The sequence below is a fragment of the Pituophis catenifer genome, unplaced genomic scaffold (genome assembly GCF_029215685.1).
Source record: "Pituophis catenifer annectens isolate HBS135680 unplaced genomic scaffold, rPitCat1.0.hap2 SCAF_3, whole genome shotgun sequence".
Taxonomy (NCBI): Eukaryota; Metazoa; Chordata; class Lepidosauria; order Squamata; family Colubridae; genus Pituophis; species Pituophis catenifer.
In genome coordinates, this window is record NW_027256883.1 from 169,923,746 (window position 1) to 169,935,076 (window position 11,331).

At 38.7% G+C, this 11,331-nt stretch overlaps 1 protein-coding gene across 1 annotated transcript; it reads right to left on the reverse strand.

The window, feature by feature from the left end:
• Positions 1-412: 412 nt before the first annotated feature.
• On the reverse strand, positions 413-3,534 carry LRRN2 (leucine rich repeat neuronal 2). The gene is made up of 2 exons (XM_070939767.1): positions 1,335-3,534; positions 413-432 (listed from the first exon to the last, which is right to left on the reverse strand). The coding sequence occupies exon 1, from the start codon at positions 3,532-3,534 to the stop codon at positions 1,384-1,386; it is 2,151 nt and encodes a 716-aa protein (XP_070795868.1). The 3' UTR covers positions 413-432; positions 1,335-1,383.
• Between the last annotated feature and the right edge of the window lie 7,797 nt (positions 3,535-11,331).

The following is an 11,331-nucleotide window of genomic DNA, read 5'->3' on the forward strand; positions in this document are numbered from 1 at the left end:
ATAGGATTATTCTATGCATATTTAAGAATGCTTTCACCCATCAGATCGAAAGAAACAATTTAGTAATAACATTCTGAAGGACTAAAAGAATCGCATGCCACACTTTGCAGGGCTGAGGTACACAAGTTGTTGTTTTTTTTTGCAAACGGAGGTTAGGCCACCCTATCCCAGATCACCCATCAGCAGAAGTCCCTTACCACCCTCCTTCCCTGCTGTCACGAATCACGGCTGGATTTGGGTTATCTAGGAAGAGCTTTGGGGAAAGCACACAACTACAGAAATATTTTATTTGCAATTTTAATTGGCTTATCAGAGACAAAGAAATGATGACAGAGTTAGAAAAGGGAATATTCATCGTCCCTCTTTTTCTCAACCACTCAGCCTGTGTCTTCTCCTGGGATGTTTTCAACTATGCCGTATGGAAATCAGCCACTTTAAAACAAAGAGATTTTCATTCTGTGAAATCAATCTTACATCAAGTATTATTCCCTCCCCTCCTTATCATTCTGCCCACCCTGTAGCTGAAGCAATGCTGACCTAGCATAAAGTCTTTTCCATATGGTAGATTGGCATATAAAGGGCCCCCTCCATCCCTCCCTTCCTCCCCATTTATATTTATATATATATATATTAATTACAAAAAAAAAATCTTCACCCCCCCTCTTCCGTTTGTTTTCAATCTTATTCACAAAAGTTTACAAAATTATATTGAAATTAAGTTCTTGAATTGAAATCCAGTCCATATTGGCTAATTGACATTGTTAATTGATTCAAAGTTTCACGCCCCCCACCCCACCCCACCCTTCGATTGTAATCATTTTTCCTGATTCTCAAGCCTGAGAAAGTTGCCTCTCTTCATATCACATTCGCTTCCTTGGAAAAGTACTGCAGGAGGCAAATTCTTCAGGTCACAAGAGACTTGTTGGATTTGGTCAAGATTCTCTGTGGTGATACATATCCACACACAGAGAAAGGTATCCCCAAAGGAAAAGGCCTTTTTGTATTTCCAGGGGGGCAGACATGTGCTGAGCACAAAGTATATTGGTAACAGGCTGCCAGAGGAGTTATAGCTGCCTGGAAGAGGCAGAGATGTTTTGGAATTTCAAGCTTGATGCTTTCCAACTCAGGTTGTCTGCCTGTCTTTTCAGCAACTTTTTTCCCCCATAAAAATAGATTCTTTATCTTGGATTAAGAGATAATATGTTTGGCCAAGCAAACTCATGGTTTGTCTGGAAAAGGGACAACTTTTCCTATCCATCTTCCATATTCATGGTTTTCATACTTCAGTATTTTTCCCTTTTCATCTGTATTTGGTAATTTTTAAAGAAATTCACCAGATGTATTTATCCACCCTTCTTGCAGAGGAAAAAAAACCTGCAGCCTTCACGAGTCCAACGATGTTGCTTGTACCTCCATGGCCAGGAGTGTCTCACCCTTTCTCCCTTGATCCCACTGTTTGATAAAAGTTGGATATACTACATGAACTGAAGACGAGGCTGTTTTCAATGGCATGCAGATTCCCTGGCTCCTAGACTGAAATTTGAAAGAATTTAAACCATAGTTGCCTATGAGGCTTATAGACATCACCAATATGCAGAGGAACAATGCCATCAAGGCACCCTGCCTGCTTTCCAAGTATTGGAATTGAGCCTCTTTAGTCCTGGCATTGACACAGGCAACCTTGGTCTGCAAATTTGCAAATGCTATATGAAGACAGGCCCAATATTCTGTATCGTGGTGCAATCTTGTTATGTTATACATGTGGGTACCTGTTGGAATACGGGCAACGTTTGTTAAGTCCAAGTTGGGGTTGAAACTGGACCAAGTGAGATTAGATGAAATGGTATTGAGATGAGGTTTCCATGAAACCAGGATATTGTAAGTCTGGACTTCCTCAATGATCAGCTCTAGCATGTCTTCACTAAAGGGAAAAGAACTGTTGACGATTAAACTGATACTTCTGGTGTCAGCACCTATGAGATTTTGAGCCATACATGTATAGAGGCCTGCCTCTTGTACTGTGACCTTGCGAATCTCCATTGTCCCCTCAGAGTCCACTTTATACTTTCCATCTTCTGAGAATGGCAATAGCTTAAGACCTGATGGTGTGACCCAGTAGATCTCTGGTTCTGGTTCTGCTAAAGCCCTGCAATGAAGAGAGATGTCTTCTCCATCTACCACATCTAAATGAGAAGGAAAGCTTTTTTCAGAGATGAGGGGTAAGCATCTGTCAGTCATTTCTCTGAAGGGGACATCACGTATATGTTTTCTTTTTAGGTCTGGAGGTTCAGCACATAATGTGGATTGAGGCTCAATGAAGCGTATATGGTTCTCAGTACTATTGACCCAGCGGATGACACAATCACAGTGGAGGGGATTGCTGTGGATGCTTATCTCCTGCAGACTGGGGAGAGACTCTAGTGTTTGCTTATGCAAAGCACTTAGAGCATTGTTGTTGAGCATGAGAGTTTCCATCTGGGGGAGATGGTGGAAAGCACTGGGATGGATATAGGATAGTTTAGGGTTGTTGGTCATGTCCAGTTTTGTTAGTTCAGGCAAGTTGATCAAGGCAAATTTGTCAATAGAAACCAGCTCTTCCATATTGTTGAGTCCCAATTCCTTGAGGTGTAGCATGTTTGTGAAATCACTCTGCTTAATCCTCTGAAGTGGATTTTTGTTTAGATCCAAAAACTTAAGTCCAGGAACTTGCTGCAATGCTCGCTTGGGAACACTGATCAGGTTGTTATCATAGAAAGACAGACTCTCCAGATTTTTTAAACCTACAAGAGCATAATCTGAAATCTCTCTCAGGTTCATTCCAGCCAGAACCAAACTTCTCAAGTTTGATAAAGCCCTGAAGTTCATATCCAGAATGGCGTCTACTTTGTTGCCACCAATCATTAGGATCTCCAGACTGGGTAGTACTTGGAACCAGCGACTGTCAATTGTCCTTAAGAAGTTGGAGTTGAGATGAAGTCGAAGGAGATTTCCAAGACCTAAGAAGGCTTGGGGAGAAATCCTGCGTATTTGATTGTGATTAAGATAAAGTTCTTGAAGATTAGCCAGGCTTGAGAAGCTGTTATCGGGAAGTTCAGCCAGCTGGTTTTCTTCCAAGTGAAGACTCAGCAATTGAGGCATATTCTTCAGGCCAAAGTCCCAAATGTCTGAGAAACTGTTCTGTGATAAATCTAGCTCTGTCAGGTTTTTCAGATAGTCCAGTTCACTCTGCTCGACCTTGACAATATTGTTGCTTTGCAAGAGAAGAATCTGTGTCCCCTCTGGCAATCTTTCAGGCACTGTGGAGATAAACAAATCATTGCAGTCAACTGTGGCGGCTTCCCTGTACACAGATCTGGGGGTATACCATGGTCTGATCTGGCAGACACACTGCAATGGACATTTGACCTTCCATGGCACAACAAGAATTGCAGTGGTGGTTGCCATACAGATGAGAAGCAAGTTCAATTGGAAGTGTCTCATTTTCAATGGGCAAGGGCAACTTCCATTCAAAGTAAATGCTTTCACAGGACACATCTGGAATTCAACATGAAGGCAAGTGGAAATAGCCACTCTCTTGCCCCACTGATTCTTTCAAGAATCTCTGTGGTTACTGCAGGTAGTTCTATGCTAAAGGTAAGAAGCTTCCTCAGCTGAAGAGTTCATAATGGAAAGAGCCGTAGTAATTCCCTTCTCTAATCAGAAGTTTGGCTTTTTCTCTTCCATAAATGATTCATTTCTTCTTTTGCTTGTAATGTTTGGGGTTTTTTTTCTTCCTTACAGCTTTAACTGAAAGAGATTGGGAGAAAATAACTTTTATTAGAAAAATGGAAATATACATGTAACAACACATGAAAATCAAAACTTATCACCACATTCTGGAGGTAGCATGAAGTTATAACATACATTTAGATTTAGAGTAGAGTTACTTGGAGTCCTAAACTCAGGACTCACATGGAGTTTTTGGTACACATTTTTGTGAAACCTGATTGAATTGGTTTGACCAAATTAGGAAGGTAAAATGCACTGTTGGACCAATAAAACCATACTTGGTCATCTTTTTAGAGGAGTTTATTTGCTCAACCAATAAGAATATTTTATCAGAAAAGCCATACTCTATATGCCACTCTTTCCATAAATTAAAAGTACCCTTTCTCTTTCTGAAACACATAAACACATATCTTTTTCCAAATACCAGTTGCTAAAAATGGCTCTATCATAAATCATGAGTTAGGTATCATGCAGATAATCCTCAAGTATTGTACTGATAATCCTCAATTTACAACCATTTATTTAGCCACCATTCAAAGGTACAATGACACTGAAAAAGTGACTTATGACCAGTCTTCATACTTAATGATTGTTGCAACATCCCCACTGTTATGTGATCAAAATTCAGGTGCTTGGCAACATATTTATGAAATTTATAGCTTCCCAGGATCATGTGATCAACATTTGTGACCTTCCCCACTGGCTTCTGACAAGCAGTCAATGGAGGAAACCACAGAATAACAGAATAACGGTTGGACGGGACTTTGGAGGTCTTCTAATCCAACCCCCTGCTCAGGCAGGAAACCCTATACCATTTCAGACAAATGGTTGTCTAATCTCTTCTTAAAAACTTCCACTGTTGGAGAACCCACAACTTCTGGAAGCAAGTCGTTCCACTGATTGTTCTAACTGTCTGGAAATTTCTCCTTAGTTATAGGTTGCTTCTCTCCTTGATTATTTTCCATTCATTGCCTCTTGTTTTGCTTTCTTTGTGGCAACCCTTTAGATATTGGAACACTGCTACCATGTTCCCACTAAAACTGTTCCCACTAAAACAGCAATGTTTTAGTCTCCAGTCCCCTAATCATCTTTGTTGGTCTTCTCTGTACTCTTTCATTGTGGCGACCAAAACTGGGTGCAGTATTCCAAGTGTGATCTTACTATGGCATTATAGAGTGATATTAACATTTCACATGATCTTGATTCTGTCCCTCTGTTAATGTAGCCTAGGACCACATTGGCTTTTTTGGCAGCTGCAGCACACTGCTGGCTCATAGATCCCTCTCAGAGGTACTAATATTGAGCCAGGTACCACTTATACTATACCTGGGCATTTGATTTTTCTTGCCTAGATATAGAACCTGACTCTTTTCACCACTGTCAGATTCATTTAATGACCACATGATTCACTTAAGAACTGCAGTGATTCATTTAACAACCATGGCAAAAACTCATAAAATCTGCCATGATTCACTTAACAACCACCTTATTTAGCAACAGAAATTCTGGTCCAAATTATGGCCATAAATTGAGGATCACTTGTATTTTACCAGCAGCTTAAAGAGAGACAGGGAAGATAAATAGTATGTCCTGTACTGAAAAATATGGAGTTGCTAGTTGAAATTCAGCTTTCGTCTTCAGGTACACTTCTGTAATTACTTTGGATCTCTTGTAGATACAGTTTCTGAGAAGGGACGGAAGAAGAAATGCCTGGAAAATTACTTTCTTCCTATTTGCTAACTGGCATTAGTAGCCTTCACAAGAGACACATTCCAAACACTCCAAGGTGTTTTTAGTTTCACTTGTGAATAAGCTCTAAGACTCATGCAGGGATCTGTACTGCCCATTATTTTTTAACACCTTTTCCTACTGGCAACTGTGTTTGAGGCAGAGAGTTGAACCTAGCAACAATTAGGTAGGATCTAGACAGGCAATAGGAAAAGATGCAAGTGACAGTTGGGCCATTGGGTCAGCTCTACCATTAGTCATGGTGAGATAGCTGCATCAGATGTAGATGTCGAGTATGACTGTCAAGTGAAAAACAGGAGTGCCGTCACCCAATCATTTCCACTTTGTGCTGCCTGAAGACAGAAATGAAAGGGGCCTATCACTTTCTGTTAATCTAGTTTAGAAGTCTCAGAACTAATGGAGGAAGCTGTTGCATCATGAGTAGTGCAATGTTAGTAGGTTCTTTACATAGAAATGGAAGGTGTGGAACCTCTAATTTGTCTTTTGTTTCAATCAGCAAAATGTTTTTGTCTAATCCTGCTCTGCCAATCCCAAAAAGGACTACCATAGAGCGTTCCTGGGAAAGATGAGCAAAGAATGCTGGAAGGATACCAAGTGTACATAATACCAGCAAGACCAACCAAGGCAGTAAGATCATCCCATCTGCCCAGCTGGAGAAAGCAGGCATCTATGCTGGACAGCAGCAAAAGAAGAATTTGCTGGAGGTGGGTGATCATTTTAGTAACAAGGAACACTAATAACAAAGAGAAGCTTTCATATTGTGTAACAGAAAGCAATGCTAAACTACTTTTGCACTTTACCAAGAAAATCACATGGATAGAAAATATAAAATGATCAATGATATAATGCCAGATGATGGGACTTTTGGGTCAGATGGCACTCAATATACTACTGAGAAACGGAGCTAAGGAGCTTTTGGAGTACTAAATGAGGTTTACGATGCCGGTAGGCTAAAGCTAAAGGCTAAAGCTTCCAGCTGCTGAGGTTGCCATGCAGGAAACGAAAATTCAAAGCTGCAAAGTTAGAATTACAGGGATCAGGGAACTTAAGAAGCATGAATACAGAGAAGCTCAACACAGTGAAAGGTGAAGTGAATCAGCCATACATTGATATGATAGGCAATCCTATGATATCTTCATTTGCTAACAAAGCCTTCCCACCACCAAAACAATATCTTTATATATGAGCATAATTTACAGACCACCCAGAAATCAAATTGACTATGTTATAAGTGCAAGGAGGTGGAAGAGCTCAGTTATAATTATGGAACAGATCACAAAATCATTGCTCTGAACTCCTGAACTTTATTAATAAAAAACTAGAAAGTGTGGAATGAAGTCAAAGAAATTGTTAAGGATGATTGTGAAAAATAACTTCTAGAGATCTAGAAATAGAAAAAGCAAACTTTTGTATCAGAACAAGTAGTGGAAATTGTCAAGAGAATAAAAGTCGAAGTCAAGAAATATAAAGATCTTAGGAAGGAAATTATCAAAGAATTTTACAGAGCTGTTAGAAGAGACAAGAAGCAGTGTTACAATGAGATCTATAAACACATTGAATATGGAATTTGACTTTGAAAAACAAGGAAAGTCCTTCAAAAGATCTCCAAACTCAGAAGGTTCCACCCTCAAATTGATATGATAAAAGCTGCCAATAAAGTAATTAATTTAAAGGTCAAGCCAAATTGGAACTATTCTAAAATTCTATTCAGTAGAGATGTCAAATTCCAGCATACTTTAGAAGATATTCCCTATTTATAGGAAAGTTTGGTATTAGAAAATGAGGTTAGATTAGTTGGAAAGACAAAGAACTGAAAGAATACCTTTAGAAAAAGAAGCAAGCAACAATAGATGGAAAACTAATAGACCAGTGGTGAAATCCAAATTTTTTTACTACTGGTTCTGTGGGCGTGGCTTGGTGGGTGTGGTGTAGCTTGGTGGGCATGGCTTGGTGGGCATGGCTTGGTGGGGTGGCAGGGGAAGGATACTGCAAAATCTCCATTCCCACCCTACTCCAGGGGAAGGGTACTGCAAAATCCCCATTCCTTCCCCACTCCTGGGGGAAGGATATTGCAAAATCTCCATTCCATCCCACTCTGGGGCCAGCCAGAGGTGGTATTACTTTATTACTTTATTGTATTTATTTATATCCTGCCTTTGTTATTTTTACAAGTAACTCAAGGTGGTAAACATATCCATCACACCTTCCTCCTCCTCCTTTCTTCACAACTACAATTCTGTGAAGTGGGTTGGCCTCAATTCTGTGAGAGAGAGTGATTTAAAATATGAGGACAAAATATCAAAAACCTGCAGTATGATGATCATTCTACTCTGACAGCTAAAAGTGCCAATAATCTGCAAGTTCTAGTAATGAAAATCAAGGAGCATAGTGTAAATATGGGCTACAATTAAATAACAAGAAGTTCAAATTAATGACTGCAGGTATAGCAAGCAGCCTTAGAATTGACAATAAAGATATTGAAGTAGTAGGTAACTTCTGTTTCGGATCCATAATCAACAATAAAAGAACCATCAGTCAAGAAAAACACCACAGACTACCACTTGTAAAATAGCAAAGAAGCCCTTGGAAATAGTACTCAGGTAAGATGACGTGTCCATACCTACAAAGAACAGAATTGTGTAAGGAATCATTTTCCCTGTGATATTCTATGGAAGCAAACACTGGTTTTCAAAGAAGCAGAATATTGTGCATTCGAACTTTGGTGTTGGAGAAAACTGAGAATACTGTGGATAAACATTAAAAAAAACAAACCAATCCAGAGTTTTCACTTGAACCACACACTCATATGTGTTATCATATCTTTAACACATGATGTGATGAGTGCTCTGTTGGAAGACCTGAGGGGTCAGGTTGAGAACAGATCATCTTGAAGAAAGTCTAGGCAGTCACTAAGAGTTAACACCAACTTGATGACAAATAATCATAATCAACCAAAGGATGCTTCTCTTATAAGCAAATACATATATTAAAAAGATCTCTATACATAGAAATCAACACATCACGGACAAGCCTGAAAAGTCCTCTTTGATACCTAGTATACTGTGCAAAAATTATTCAGCACATAAACTGAAATAATTTCAATAAAAATAGTAATTTATGTTGTGATTTAATCTGTGTTGGATCGCTTTTATATCTCAAGGGAATGAAGAAATCTTTTTATTTATGTTTTTCCTTTGAAAGAGGAAAATATATTGTTTTCCAGTGTCTTGATAGATTTATGGCAGAGGAAAAAAAAACTTCATCCAGAATGGGAAAGAAAATTGAAGGTCCATCACAATGGATGTGAAAATCAATATAGCAACCCCTTCCTTAATACAATTACTCTGGGAGATATAATAAAAAGCAAAGGCTGGCTAAAAGCCAAGGCATAAATGCATAGGATCAATTTTGGTGCACAGATCACAGCAAGATACTAGCATCTAATTTTTACTTAGACATCCTTTACGAAATTAGTGCTTTTTAAAAAACTATGTTACCTTGGAAAACCATGCCCCTTATTCATTTAATTTTCCCAAATTGCATAGCAGGTGACAAATCACAGATCAGCAGCAGCTGGAAAATCTAGGAGTCTGAAAGGAAGAGTTGACATTGTTACTATGCCTTGGTTTTCCTTTCCTCCTGAAAACCTCCTTAGGAGGAGACATGAGGCAGTCAGCAAATAATTTAGCATACAAGAGGTCCTCCACCTCTTTGCCAAACTATTTTTAAGCCAGGCTCACAGGAAAGGAGTCTTGGAGATGTAGTTGGGTTTGAAAAGTGAGGGGAAGGGCAGAGGTGGTATTCAGCAGGTTCTGACCAGTTCTGGAGAACCGGTAGTGGAAATTTTGAGTAGTTCGGAGAACTGGTAAATACCACCTCTGACTGGCCCCGCCCCCATCTATTCTCTGCCTTCCGAGTCCCAGCTGATTGAGAGGAAATGGGGATTTTGCAGTAACCTTCCCCTGGAGTGGGGAGGGAATGGAGGTTTTACAGTATCCTTCCCCTACCATGCCCACCAAGCCACACCCACCAAGCCATGCCATGCCCACCAAGCCACGTCCACAGAACCGGTAGTAAAAGTTTTTGAATCCCACCACTGGAAAGAGGAGAAAAACATTTAAAGAAAAATGCTTGATAATGCTCAATATATGTAATTTAGTCTGAAAAAATTATGACCATCTTCACAGTATATTTGAAGATTGAAGTGATTTATACTGGTTAGTGCTTTATGGACTAATTACACTACAGTGTGAAATAGATACATTTTTTTAAAAACCTTTAAGCTGATTTGGGAAATTTAAAAAGCAGATCTGGGTTTGTGGTTATCTGGTCAAGTATTTTTAAATTTCTCCATCTCTCTGCCCCTGCATTATTCTCGCTGCATCACCATATTTCTTTCCTTGTTATCACTTCCTTTTCAGATGTGCTCACAGTAGGGGGTTGATATTGCATAAAAAAAGACTGCTAATGTATTGCAGGCATTTTTAAAAGGCCCCTTCTCATCAAGACTTACTCTGATTGTTTCATTTACCTACCAGTATGATGCTTCAGGAAAAATTAGTATTATGGGAAGAAGAATCTAGGAAAAAAGTGAGATTGTTGGTAATGTAGTGCTTTAAAAGGAACACTTTTGATGAGATAGAGAACATGTATGGGATGTTAGGTTACATTACCTAAGAGGACATGTAGCTGAACATGCTTCAAGGCACTAATTTTAAGCTAAATGTAGTTTAACAGATATACTAATTTATTATTAATCTGCAATAGAGCAACTCCTCCAAGCATTTTCTTTAATAGTAACAGTTGCTAAAATGAAACTTGCCTTAAAATGTCATTTCAACAATACTGGTAAATGCAAAAGACCCCATCCATTACCCCATAATTTAATTGTTCACTTTGTGGATTTTTCAGTTTTTTCTTTTTTCAAAATTGGAAACGTGTACTATCTTGCACATATGAAGCAAGGTCCACTTGCAACCTGGGATTTTAAAAAAATCTATTTTCACATATATGATTATGCTGACATATGATGTGACTTGAGTATTTTCTATATTCTGTATTTCTTAGAGATTCACTTTTGTTCTTCGGACAAAACATGTCCATTTACCAGTGACCTCAATAGAACCTACTTCTAAAGTAAATATTATCTGGGATCAAAACATAGTTTGAGTGTATAGAGATGGATTCAGTTCAAGGAGTTTGTTTGTGGAAAATGTGGATAAAATACAATTCTTCCAATTTAATCTAAAGTTAATTTACTTGGTGTTTTTTTTTTTTCATTTTTAAACACATGCTTTTAGGACTTTGATAAATAGAGGTCATGAAGTAAGGACCTTAAAAAGACAATTGTTTTCCTTTAGAAAAGTTAACTGAATAATTCTGTCTCAAGCTAAGTAAAGTGGAAGTTTTCCTAATGCCTCATAAATAGGATTTAATGGAGTTTCCTTGAGATGACTGCATCTCTTTATTTAATCATACAGCTACAACAGCTTGGACAGTTGTATAGAAAGCCAAATGCATCCACCAAGATGCTGTAAAAATTCAATCTGCCTTCTTTGCAATGCTCTGGATATTCTTATAGTATAATCCTAAATGGTTGACTGAATGAACAAAATGTTTTAACTATAGAGAAATTGTGGACAGGTAGAACTGGAGGAGCATTTTTGTGGAAAGTTAGAAATAAGGAGGTGTGGATGTATGTATGTACATATATATATGGAGAGAGAGAGGGGGGGAGGGAGGGAGGGAGGGAGAGAAGGCTTCATCTGGAAGAAAGCTGATATACTGATGGAAAGGCTGACTGGGTCTGTTTTT

Bases quoted from the DNA above. Each gene is read 5' to 3' on its own strand.
- LRRN2 (XM_070939767.1), bottom strand. From the start codon at position 3,534: ATGTGTCCTGTGAAAGCATTTACTTTGAATGGAAGTTGCCCTTGCCCA.